The sequence below is a fragment of the Copadichromis virginalis genome, linkage group LG2 (genome assembly GCF_057382275.1).
Source record: "Copadichromis virginalis isolate Kocher_CV1m ecotype Utaka linkage group LG2, C_Virginalis_male_GT1.1, whole genome shotgun sequence".
NCBI classification, from domain to species: Eukaryota; Metazoa; Chordata; class Actinopteri; order Cichliformes; family Cichlidae; genus Copadichromis; species Copadichromis virginalis.
The window spans coordinates 31,174,162-31,187,780 of record NC_140619.1 but is presented as its reverse complement, the minus strand read 5'-3'; the positions used below and the strand labels follow the sequence as shown (position 1 = coordinate 31,187,780).

Here is a 13,619-nt window from a genome sequence, read left to right as displayed (position 1 = left end):
AGCAAACAAAGACATTCAGTCTTCTTGTTGAAGGTGCACAAAGACTTGTGTATAAAAATCAGCTATGCTCAATGTCTACTAATATCAAACAAACAAACCAAAAACTTCAGCACCATGGATAGAGTAAGAGAGACACAAAAGACATTCTCTATTCAAACTTAACCTGTATGGCAACAGAAATTAATTTAAAAATAATATAAACGCCATGAATTTCTTCCACGTGAACACTATCAAATAAGTGAATAAAAAAGTTGAAATGTGAAAGAAAATCGGAAAAATTGAGTCAGCAATGCGAATTTTCAACGCACAGTCCTCGAAGGTCTCAAAGTAAACACCAAAATAAAACTTGAATGGCAAATAACAAGATTGAGAAAAGCGTGGCTGTATCATTGGAACTACTTTAAAAGGAATAATTATGCATCATACCTCAGGGGCAGTATCGCAGTCCCCGAATACATCAGCAAAGTCTGATGGACTTTTCTTCAGAGTCTGGTCAGCAGGCAGCGTGTTGTCATTGTATGATGTCACAAACTTAAAATCACTGGTTCTAGAACCTGTGGTTAGGTACGCGTCATAATTGTAAGTGCTGCGTAAAGTTCCTGTGCCATCAACATCTGCGTAATTAGGAGGGAGATAACCGCTGGGGATGGCAACTGCTCCATCAAACAACAGTCTGGGCTTTCTCCTGCGACAAAACCTCAAACCCAGAATGATGATGATGAAAGTCAGGAAAAACGTGGACACAGACACCAGTGCGATGATCAGATAAGAGGTCAGTTTGGAATTGCTCTCATTATAAGACAGATCTTTCAGTTCTGGCATCTCAGCCAAGTTATCAGAAATAAGTAAATACATGGAACAGGTGGCAGACAGAGAGGGCTGTCCGTTATCTTTCACTGCCACTACAAGGTTCTGTTTCGTGCTGTCAGATTCAGTAATGTCCCGCTGTGTCCTGATCTCTCCGCTGTGGACACCAATAGTAAAAAGTCCCGGATCAGTGGATTTGACTATTTGATAGGACAGCCAGGCGTTCTGTCCGGAGTCCGCGTCCACCGCGATCACTTTGGACACCAGAGAGCCTCCGTGTGCAGCTTTGGGGACCAGCTCGGTCATGAAGGAGTTGCCCCCCGGGGAGGGGTAGAGGATCTGAGGAGAGTTGTCATTCACATCTGAGATGAACACACTCACGGTCACGTTGCTGCTTAGAGGAGGAGAACCATTGTCTCTGGCCATCACGTGGACTTTGAAGCTCCTGAACTGTTCATAATCAAACGACCTCACAGCGTGGATCACACCCGTGTCTCCGTTCACAGACAGATAGGAGGACACCGGGGCACCGTTCACCTCACCAGCTAACAGAGAATAAACCACTGTACCGTTCTGTCTCCAGTCGGGGTCTCGAGCACTAACGGAACATAAAGTGGAGCCCGGTTTGTTATTCTCACTCACATATGCGCTGTACGACTGTTCCTCAAACACAGGTGGGTTGTCGTTGATGTCAGCTACAGATAACTGAACACTTTTAGAAGAGGACAGCGGAGGAGAGCCCTGGTCAGTGGCAGTGATTGTAATGTTGTAATCAGACAGTAGTTCGCGGTCCAGTTGTCCCGTAGTCACCAGAGAATAATAGTTTTTAATAGAAGGAACCAACTTAAAGGGGACACCCTGCTGGATGGAGCAGCGGACCTGTCGGTTATTCTCCGAATCTCTGTCCTGCACGTTAATGATGCCCACCTCTGTACCAGGTGACGCGCTCTCGGGTATGGGGTTAGATAGTGATTTCAGATTTATAACTGGTGCATTGTCGTTCACATCAGTGATATCAATAACAACTTTCGCTTCTGAAGAAAGGCCATAACCGTCTTTGGCTTCAACAAGCATTTCGTATTTCGACCCCTCTTCATAATCGATATCACCTGTAACAAGAATTTCTCCAGTTTTGGGATCAAGCGAAAAAATCTTTTCTAATTTATCAGAAGGTCGACTAAATTCATATGTAACCTCTCCATTAACGCTCTCATCTGCATCTGATGCGTTTACTCTGATAACTGGGGTTTTCAGTGGTGAGTTTTCAGGTATACTGGCTCTATATACGGCTTCTGTGAACACGGGGGCGTTATCATTAGCATCAAGAACAATTACGTGTATGACCACTGTCCCTGATCTCTGAGGGGAGCCACCATCCATGGCTGTGAGCAGTAATTTCATTTCCTGCTTCTCTTCTCGGTCTAACTCCGTATCTAAAACCAGCTCACCGTATTTACTGCCAGAACTTGTCGTCTGAATGCTGAACACAAAGTGAGCGTTTTCTTGTAAAATGTAGTTTTGAACAGAATTTTGACCTATATCTGCGTCATGTGCTCTATTAATGCGATACCTGGCTCCTTTGGCCGCTGATTCTCCAATTTCTAGCTTTAATATATCCTTCGGAAAGATTGGCGCATTGTCGTTTATGTCCTGCACCTGCAGGGACAACCGGTGCAGCTCCAGCGGATTCTCTAACAGCAAGTCGAATTTAAGAACACACGAAGGCCTTTCTCCACAGTGCTCCTCTCGGTCTATTCTCTCCGCAACGAATAAATCTCCGCTTCTCTGGTTTATTCCACAATACTGTCTTTCGCTTCCTTCCAAGTCAACACGAGGTTTTCGAGCAGACAGTCGACCCAGATCCAGCCCGAGATCTTTAGCGATATTTCCAATAACAGATCCGCGTTTCAGCTCCTCTTGTACGGAATAGCTCAGATCTCCGTTTGCGTATTGCGCCATAACAAAGAAAAACACAAAACTGAGGCTTTGACAAAGACTTCGGCTCTGCATCATCCCCAGAAAGCACTACACAGTTTAAAACACGCTATTTGAACCCTTAAGAAATACGTCCCTAGATCAGTATATGAGCATTTCAAGCAACTGTCGATGCTGTTGATGACTAGATAAAGCAGGGTGCTCGTTCTGATGGGTGGTGTGCAACATAGATCCAACACTAAGTCCATAGCTGGTGTATAGTGACACCGTGAGTGCAAAGGATATATAATAATATCAGAAAGTATTTTTAAATGCCTTTTCTGTTGGTTTTCTTTTGTTGTTGTTGTTGTTGTTTTCGTTGTTGTTTGACGAAGTGGTTGTTCAAAAGTAAACTTTAATAAAATCGTAAGAAAGTGTAATAATGCGCTATTTTTTTATTTTACTTTGTTATTTATTTATTTATTTTGTGCTATATGTTTAATTCAACGGCGATGCTCATATCATGTGTTACAAGGTTTTGAAAATAATGTCTCTCTAAGGTGGTCCTCCTAAAGAATGCGATAATCATAGAAAACTTTGACGTGCGATACAACATTTTCAGCAGATCATTTCCTCTAGTTTTAATGTAAGGCATTTCAAAATCACATCGAAGTAAAAAACTCTCCAACCCTCTTTAACACTTTCTCTCTCTCTCTATGTCTTGCAACTATTTTTCTTGCCTCCCCCCCCCCCCCCCCAAAAAAAAAAAAAAGTTCCAATAAATTTCCAATGACAAGTTAAAGAAAATGTTTAACCGATATCACCGACGGCCACGACTATGTCCTAACAGATAATTAAAATGAATGATACATTACAAACTGACCTAAACGAGGGCTATTTTGGTGTTTATGTTTCACTCCGTATAAAAAGGTAAAAGAGATGTTTACATTATGATTCCTGAGGAATCTTAAATACTAACAGACAATTATAAACATTCAGAAAAGCGCTGTTAACGGCGTAGAAAACAAAATAGACATGTAATACTTCAGTTACCGACGCTTAAACACTAGGCCGCCGATAACCATTTTACTTTAGTCACTCCAATGATATGATCTGTTTTCCTAATAATAACAGGTAATTTATTTAAAAGACAAACTGCAACACAATAAATGAGGCACATATGTGTTGGTGAGAAATAACTTCACTGTAATCTAAAGTGTTTTCAAAATGGAAAACAAATCTAAAAATCCAGAAAATTTTTCCTGAATATTAATACCACGCGCAGCCAGTTCAGTTTGTTCAGCAACAAGGTCAGAGACAGGATGAAGAAGCGGGTATAGTGCTCAAAAGTTTAAACCAGAGAAAACGCAATAAGCTAAACAGTTTTACTGAAGAGAATTAAAATGATAAAGTATATAATTAATTAGTAATGAACTATCACACCACGCAAATTTAGAACACGTGAAAGACACAGTGAAGCGTGCCCAAACTGCTAACGCAACTTACCCAAGGTATTTTTGTTTACTCTGGCATGTGATATGTTACTTAAAATAAATATTTAAAAAAGACAAGTCCAAGAAAAATAGATTGATTGTGTTCATAAAAGTACTTTCTGCATCGCTGCAAGACTGTCATGAAGACAGACAAGAATATAAAACGCCTGTTCCTACCTCTGGTGAAGGATTGCAGTCGCCGAATACATCACCAAAGTCTGACAGACTTTTCTTCAGAGTCTGGTCAGCAGGCAGCGTGTTGTCATTGTACGATGTCACAAACTTAAAGTCACTGGTTCTTGATCCTGTGGTCAGGTACGCGTCATAATTGTAAGTGCTGCGTAAAGTTCCTGTGCCATCAACATCTGCGTAATTAGGAGGGAGATAACCACTGGGGATGGCAACTGCTCCATCAAACAACAGTCTGGGCTTTCTCCTGCGACAAAACCTCAAACCCAGGATGATGATGATGAAAGTCAGGAAAAAGGTGGACACAGACACCAGTGCGATGATCAGATAAGAGGTCAGTTTGGAATTGCTCTCATTATAAGAAAGATCCTTCAGTTCTGGCACCTCAGCCAAGTTATCAGAAATAAGTAAATACATGGAACAGGTGGCAGACAGAGAGGGCTGTCCGTTATCTTTCACTGCCACTACAAGGTTCTGTTTCATGCTGTCAGATTCAGAAATGTCCCGCTGTGTCCTGATCTCTCCGCTGTGGACACCAATAGTAAAAAGTCCCGGATCAGTGGATTTGACTATTTGATAGGACAGCCAGGCGTTCTGTCCGGAGTCTGCGTCCACCGCGATCACTTTGGACACCAGAGAGCCTCCGTGTGCAACTTTGGGGACCAGCTCGGTCATGAAGGAGTTGCCCCCCGGGGAGGGGTAGAGGATCTGAGGAGAGTTGTCATTCACATCTGAGATGAACACACTCACGGTCACGTTGCTGCTTAGAGGAGGAGAACCATTGTCTCTGGCCATCACGTGGACTTTGAAGCTCCTGAACTGTTCATAATCAAACGACCTCACAGCGTGGATCACACCCGTGTCTCCGTTCACAGACAGATAAGATGACACCGGGGCACCGTTCACCTCACCAGCTAACAGAGAATAAACCACTGTACCGTTCTGTCTCCAGTCGGGGTCTCGAGCACTAACGGAACATAAAGTGGAGCCCGGTTTGTTATTCTCACTCACATATGCGCTGTACGACTGCTCATCAAACACAGGTGGGTTGTCGTTGATGTCAGCTACAGATAACTGAACACTTTTAGAAGAGGACAGAGGTGGAGAGCCCTCGTCAGTGGCAGTTATTGTAATGTTGTAATCAGACAGTAGTTCACGGTCCAGTTGTCCTGTGGTGACCAGAGAATAATAGTTTTTAATAGAAGGAACCAACTTAAAGGGGACACCCTGCTGGATGGAGCAGCGGACCTGTCGGTTATTCTCCGAATCTCTGTCCTGCACGTTAATGATGCCCACCTCTGTACCAGGTGGGGCGTTCTCAGGTATGGGATTAGACAATGATTTCAGATTTATAAATGGTGCATTGTCGTTCACATCAGTAATATCAATAATAACTTTTGCTTCTGAAGAAAGGCCATAACCGTCTTTGACTTCAACAATTACTTCGTATTTCGACCCCTCTTCATAGTCGATTTCACCTGTAACAAGAATTTCTCCAGTTTTGGGATCAAGCGAAAAAAGCTTTTGTAATTTATCAGAAAGTCGACTAAATTCATATGTAACCTCTCCATTAACTCCCTCATCTGCATCTGATGCGTTTACTCTGATAACTGGGGTTTTCAGTGGTGAGTTTTCAGGTATACTGGCTCTATATACGGCTTCTGTGAACACGGGGGCGTTATCATTAGCATCAAGAACAATTACGTGTATGACCACTGTCCCTGATCTCTGAGGGGATCCACCATCCATGGCTGTGAGCAGTAATTTCATTTCCTGCTGCTCCTCTCGGTCTAACTCCGTATCTAAAACCAGCTCACCGTATTTACTGCCAGAACTTGTCGTCTGAATGCTGAACACAAAGTGAGCATTTTCTTGTAAAATGTAGCTTTGAACAGAATTTTGACCTACATCTGCATCTTGTGCTGCATTAATGCGATACCTGGCTCCTTTGTCCGCTGATTCTGTAATTTCCAGCTTTATAATATCTTTCGGAAAGATTGGCGCATTGTCGTTTATGTCCTGCACCTGCAGGGACAACCGGTGCAGCTCCAACGGATTCTCTAACAGCAAGTCGAATTTGAGAACACACGAAGGCCTTTCTCCACAGTGCTCCTCTCGGTCTATTCTCTCCGCAACGAAAAACTCTCCGCTTCTCTGGTTTATTCCACAATACTGTCTTTCGCTTCCTTCCAAGTCAACACGAGGTTTTCGAGCAGATAGCCGACCCAGATCCAGCCCGAGATCTTTAGCGATATTTCCAATAACAGATCCGCGCTTCAGCTCCTCATGTGCAGAATAGCTCAGATCTCCGTGTGCGTATTGGATTATATCAAAGAGGAAAAAAAAGCAAAGGCTTTGACAAACACGCTGTCTGTGCGCCATCCTATGACAGCACTACAGAAGTTAAAACACGTTAATTTAAATCTTTAAAAACAAGTCACTGGATCAGTATATTTCTATTGTTTGTCGCTGGTATTGTAGACTGCAGAAAATAGAATGGTCGAACCCACTGATGGGTGGTGTGCAAAGTAGGTTGAAATTCTCCTGCTTTGCTGGTCTATAGTGACACCCTGAGCATGAATAGCACATAACAGTTTTGGAGAAAACGTTTTTGCTTGATCCGTGAAGATATCATTTCTCTTTTATACTTTAACAAAAACATTTCAACGCGGGTATTCAAACACAGCTGTATGAAGGCAGGATTCTGTAATTTTTTCTTCACTACTCTTTATGTGACTTTTTTTTCATTGATGTTTAAAGGCTCCATTAAATTGCATTATCTCTCATCCGAATCAAAACTTTGAAAACACACAAAATGCTTCGTATATTTTTCCACGCATCATTTACATTTTGGCTGCATTTTTAACATTTTGCCGTTGCTTGAAAGTCAGTCTTGGTTTTCCTGTTTAAGTCTCCCTAAATAGTCTGGATAACTTTTAGAATTTTGTCTTGAGACGCACAAAAACCCTGCCCTTAACTTATACGAAGACCATTAAAGAAACATTAATTCACTAAAAATATGCAATGAATAATAACAGAAAATAACAAAGAACCAAACCAGTGCTTTCAGTGTTTCAGTAAAATATGTCAATACAAGCATTACCTCAGTTACCACGAGATTTAAGATAAAGGAGGGATATTACTACTTCTTTCATGAAGAAACAACTTCTATAAATATGTACAATTCGCTACCGATAGTCATGTATAACGTGAATTGTCACTATGTGACCACAAACATTTTTATCCGGTTACACTTGTGATTCTACTTTTCCTTATTTTTAATCATACTTAGGAATAGATGTGATGTCATAGCAAAATCTTGTTAGGAAAATGGAACACACGTCTCCATAAAAACAAATGAAACTGTTAAACTGTAGCCTAAAAATTAAAAAATAATTAAAAAGTTATACATAAAACATAGCAGCATAGCAGCGCATTCCCCATGAAAATACGTCACAAGAGGAAACAAAAGGTTCAGCACCAAGGATAGCATGGACTAGGCCTGCTCAGCACCAAGGACAGAGACACAGAGTACCAGCTGCATGTCGGCTCCAAAGACACAGACAAGGGCAACTGATAAACTCATCGCAAAGTGGAAAAACAGCAATTCCAACCGCCTCTCTGCCTCTCGAACAGAAGAACAAGAAAAGTATTACAACTCTGACCCACGCTGGCTAACTTTAATTGAAACACAGATACTTTTGGCCAATTAAATAAACAAATAAACAATAAAACAAGACACCATAGACTGTGTTTCAAAGCTCTTGAGTCAACATGTACCAACAGTATAAGTTCAACGAAACCTGCCATTCATTAGACAGGTTTGTAGAATTGTTCTGTTGTCAGAAAACACATATTTTACAAAAGTTATTCTTTTATTTATTGTTGTGATGGAACTGTCTAAAATATACTAAATGTCCTGCAGGAGATCTAAGATGATATGTGATGACAACAGAGGACATAGGCACGTGTGATAATCTGTTTAATACTGAAGGTGATAAGTAAGAAAATTAGAGCATTTTTGGGATCTTTCCTCTAAGAAACACTTAACAGCTTAACTTTTGTTTGGCCTTTGAGCAAAATGAACAAAGAATGCCAAACCAAACTTTTCATTTAATACTATTCACTTTAATACTATCATACACATACTCAGAAACCTGTCAAGTAAAGAGTTCATTTTTTTAACTCTTCTATTGAATACGTTATGATGGACAGACCGTAACTCTCAAGAACATAACACCACACCATGTAAGTGTTAAGAAAATCAAGGTACAAGTAAAAGATTAAAAACTAACAAGAAAAAACACGATCATATCAAGAAACAGAGGATTAACCTCAAGTGAAAGTATCTATTTTTTACTTGTACAGCGGTCTGTTTCTTATTTAAAAGCAAAGTTTAAGAACCACGTGTGAAAAAAACCTGCTCAGTATGAGTGTTTTATCAAAAAGAAAAAAGAAAATATTCAATTTCCTTAATTGGCAGAAGTATCACAGCCTCCAAACGCTTTGAAATTAACCAATATTTACAAGCTGTACAGTTATTGAAAATAGGACATGCGATATCTTCCTACCTTAGGAGACATATCGCCATCTCCAAACACATCTGTAAAGTCTGATGGACTTTTCTTCAGAGTCTGTTCAGCAGGCAGCGTGTTGTCATTGTATGATGTCACAAACTTAAAGTCACTGGTTCTTGAACCTGTGGTTAGGTACGCGTCATAGTTGTAAGTGCTGCGTAAAGTTCCTGTGCCATCAACATCTGTGTAATTAGGAGGAAGATAACCACTGGGGATGGCAACTGCTCCATCAAACAACAGTCTGGGCTTTCTCCTACGACAAAACCTCAAACCCAGGATGATGATGATAAAAGTCAGAAAAAACGTGGACACAGACACCAGCGCGATGATCAGATAAGAGGTCAGTTTGGAATTGCTCTCATTAAAAGACAGATCCTTCAGTTCTGGCACCTCAGCCAAGTTATCAGAAATAAGTAAATACATGGAACAGGTGGCAGACAGAGAGGGCTGTCCGTTATCTTTCACTGCCACTACAAGGTTCTGTTTCATGCTGTCAGATTCAGAAATGTCCCGCTGTGTCCTGATCTCTCCGCTGTGGACACCAATAGTAAAAAGTCCCGGATCAGTGGATTTGACTATATGATAGGACAACCAAGCGTTCTGTCCGGAGTCCGCGTCCACCGCGATCACTTTGGACACCAGAGAGCCTCCGTGTGCAGCTTTGGGGACCAGCTCGGTCATGAAGGAGTTGCCCTCCGGGGAGGGGTACAGGATCTGAGGAGAGTTGTCATTCACATCTGAGATGAACACACTCACGGTCACGTTGCTGCTGAGAGGAGGAGAACCATTGTCTCTGGCCATCACGTGGACTTTGAAATTCCTGAACTGTTCATAATCAAACGACCTCACAGCGTGGATCACACCCGTGTCTCCGTTCACAGACAGATAGGAGGACACCGGGGCACCGTTCACCTCACCAGCTAACAGAGAATAAACCACTGTACCGTTCTGTCTCCAGTCGGGGTCTCGAGCACTAACGGAACATAAAGTGGAGCCCGGTTTGTTATTCTCACTCACATATGCGCTGTACGACTGTTCCTCAAACACAGGTGGGTTGTCATTAATGTCAGCTACAGATAACTGAACACTTTTAGAAGAGGACAGAGGTGGAGAGCCCTCGTCAGTGGCAGTGATTGTAATGTTGTAATCGGACACTAATTCGCGGTCCAGTTGCCCTGTGGTCACCAGAGAATAATAGTTTTTAATAGACGGAACCAACTTAAAGGGGACACCCTGCTGGATGGAGCAGCGGACCTGTCGGTTATTCTCAGAATCTCTGTCCTGCACGTTAATGATGCCCACCTCTGTACCAGGTGGCACGTTCTCAGGTATGGGGTTAGTTAATGATTTCAAATTGATGGCTGGTGGGTTGTCATTGACATCAGTTATATCTATAACTACTGTACAATAAGAGGTAAGACCCGGTCCGTCCTTTGCTCTTACTCGCAGCTCTATTGAACTCTCCGTTTCATAATCAAGTGACCCGATAACTTTTATCTCTCCTGTCTTATGATTCAGTGAAAACAAAGATACATGTTCATCAGAGACATGATCGAAGTTATATGTAATATCACCATTTGGGCCAGTGTCTGCATCGGTTGCGCTCACTGTAACAACTACGGTATCTAAAAGAGAGTTTTCAGGCACACTGGCTTCATAAACGGCCTGGCTGAACACTGGGGTGTTATCATTAGCATCCAGCACAGTGATGTGAATAATCGCAGTACCTGATCTCTGAGGAGATCCACCATCTACAGCTGTAAGCACTAATTTCAGCTCTTTCTCTTTTTCTCGGTCTAGTTCTTTTAACAAAACCAATTCGGAATGTTTCCTCCCACTAACATCTGTATTTACATTAATGGTGAAATGCTCATTGTTTTGTAAATTGTAACGTTGGACAGCATTTGTGCCTATGTCGGCATCGCGGGCTTCCGTAAGTAAAAATCTCGCTCCTTTGTCTGCCGATTCTGTTATTTCAAGTGAAATCAGATCCTCACTAAACTCTGGCCCGTTATCATTTATATCTTGCACATGAATACTGATGCGATGAAGCTCTAAAGGGTTTTCCAGCACAAGCTCCTCTTTTAAAACACAGCTGGCTTTTTTACCACAAAGACTTTCCCTGTCGATCCTGTCACTGACAGTCAAATCTCCGGTGCTCAGATTAATATCACAATACCTTTTATCGTCCCTGTCTGTGTCAATTCGGGCTTTACGCGAGGAAAGAGTCGCAATCCCAAGACCCAGATCTTTGGCGATATTCCCTATCACAAATCCGACTTTCATTTCCTCTGCGATAGTGTAGCTCACGTCTCCATGGGCGAAATGCAAGGCCACGAAAAGGAAAACCACACAATAGCAATTCATAGCCAATCTTCCGTATACTGCACTTCCCATGATCGATCAAGGTTTAATCCTTTCCTGGAAAATTCCTTGGAAGTGATCAAAAATAGTGCTCTTTTTAAATATTCTAAATAATCCCAGCGTTTGCCTTTTGTAACGCCCTTAACCTAGACACGCTACACCAAAATAAGACTTCGCAATGGCAGAAAAGAATAGATGAAGAACAGAGACCTCCTGTCTTTGTTGGTGCACAGTGACACCAAGAGTTTCGTTAAATTATAGCACTGCAAACCCAAACAAGAGGCCAGCTTCGAGTTATAACGCCCTTATTAATCAATAAAATTATTGACACTCTAGGGACTTCGGTGTTATTTTGTCATTCATACTGATTTCTTAAGGGATAGTGGCAATATACTATTTTCATTATCAACCATCTCTCAAGCACACTTCAAGGAAGACCTCTAGTATTCATTTCTACATCAGACATAAAATAAGTTCCTGAGAAATCAATAAAAGGGAACCACAAATATTGTCATAATGTAAACTGCTCTACTTATTCAATCAATGCTGCATTTTTCTTTTCTTTTTTTCCATCATTTTTTGCATATAGAAAAATAAGACATTTGATTCACAAATGCCAAAAACAAATATTATAAGTGATACCCTTGGATAATATACAGCAGAATCAAATTCAGTAGCTCAAGGATGTTCCATATAACTTGTTTCATTGAGTTTCTTTAACAAACAACCTGAAATATCTGCAAAAAGAACAATGACTTTCCACTATCACCATCCGAATAAGGTGAAACTTAGAGAAACAAATATCTCGCATAAAGTGCATGATTTAGGAGGGTATTAACTCTTAAATCCACTTCTAATTTCAAGCAGGTAGGAATGAACCAAAGCTGTTGCCATGTGTATTCAACAAAGAAAAGACCAACAAGTAAGAGAAATACATCCTTATTTTTTGTGAATCTTAAATTACCAAGAGATTAGATCATGTAATAACTAAAGTATCTTCTTTTCTTAGTAAACACAGATTGTCTCACTCAATGTCTGGTAATAACCTAATGTAAAAACACCAAGCATTAAACAGTAAAATAATGTCTGCAGGTCTGGGATGAGTTAAGACTTTTGTATGTTTGTTTTTTTTTCCCTGTGCTGTTAATGATGAAAACCTTCCTATGCAAGAATTTGGTGTAACATCATAACTTACCAGTTTATATGTATAAAAAATAAAGGTTTCACAACATCAAAGTATTATTTAACAGCACCAGTGCTATTCAGTGGTCTGAATGTCAGGGTTGATCACTGAGTAGAAAAGGAAAAGCTGCTATTGAGAATTCCAACAGGGATTAACTTGCAGCATGTAATTTGAAATTATATTATTTAGCAGTTTGCATTGTCTTATAGTTCTCCAACCACCAGACAAGACTGTGCATTCTCAAAGTATGGCATGCTGATACTGGAATTATGCATCTGTTGTTTTTAATTTGTTCTCTCAGTTAGAGGTTACAGAATAGAGAAAAATATAGAGGAATACAATTGTTGCACTTTATTTGTAGCATAAAACTATGAAAAACTAATGCACTGATAGCTCAGCTTCATCTGCATTGCGGTGATTAGTAGTTTGGGTGAAAACTGAGACGCACAAAGTCAGGTAACACCACTGGTAATGGCATAAGTTTGACCCCACTCATTGTACCCAGAGGTCAGAACTTTTATGCACCTGCTGTTACAGAAGTGAATACTGGATGACTGAGTAATCATCAAAAGCCAATTTTGGCATGTAAAGACTTTAAATTGGCAAGGCATAAAAAACTACCCCTAAATATTTGCTATGAGCATTTATGCAGCCAATAGCAATTGTATACTGTAATACTGTTAAGGCCAGTGGCCTGGAAACAAAAGACTTCGTAAGCCATTTTGAAGCTACTACAATATTCGATTGTATAGACTAAGTTCAATTATATGACCACTGCGTGGTGAGTTAGGTTATAAGACTAAATCAATAGCACAATTTTGAAATGGCTGTTGCTGTATGTACATGTCATATATAACCAAGAAATGAAAAACTAGCACAACACCTAACATACTTTGTGGATCAGGAGCTATTTTTTTCTTCAGGGATGATCAAAGCATGAACAAATAGCTTTTAACTGGGTGGATTTCAAATAAATAAATACAGGGAGAGCCTATTTAAAACAACAGAGACCTTGTATTTGTGAAATCTTAACAAAAAGTAACCCTTGAAAATAGATTTAGTATAGTGAAGAATAGGAATAATGCCTCAGTA

At 40.6% G+C, this 13,619-nt stretch overlaps 1 protein-coding gene across 15 annotated transcripts in view; it reads right to left on the bottom strand.

The window, feature by feature from the left end:
- The window catches only part of LOC146717672 (protocadherin gamma-C5-like), a 295,905-nt gene that overhangs the window by 225,872 nt on the left and 56,414 nt on the right, over window positions 1–13,619 (bottom strand). Inside the window, exon 1 of one of the 15 annotated variants that reach the window (XM_085479410.1) lies at window positions 8,975–11,444. The exons of 12 other annotated variants lie outside the window; for them this stretch is intronic. In XM_085479410.1, coding sequence (XP_085335536.1) covers window positions 8,975–11,377 — 2,403 coding nt within the window. In that variant the 5' untranslated portion in view covers window positions 11,378–11,444. Of the gene's footprint in view, window positions 1–426; window positions 2,865–4,391; window positions 6,919–8,974; window positions 11,445–13,619 lie in introns of those variants that run through there. 2 more of the 15 variants (XM_085429538.1, XM_085429546.1) reach the window with 2 other exon arrangements.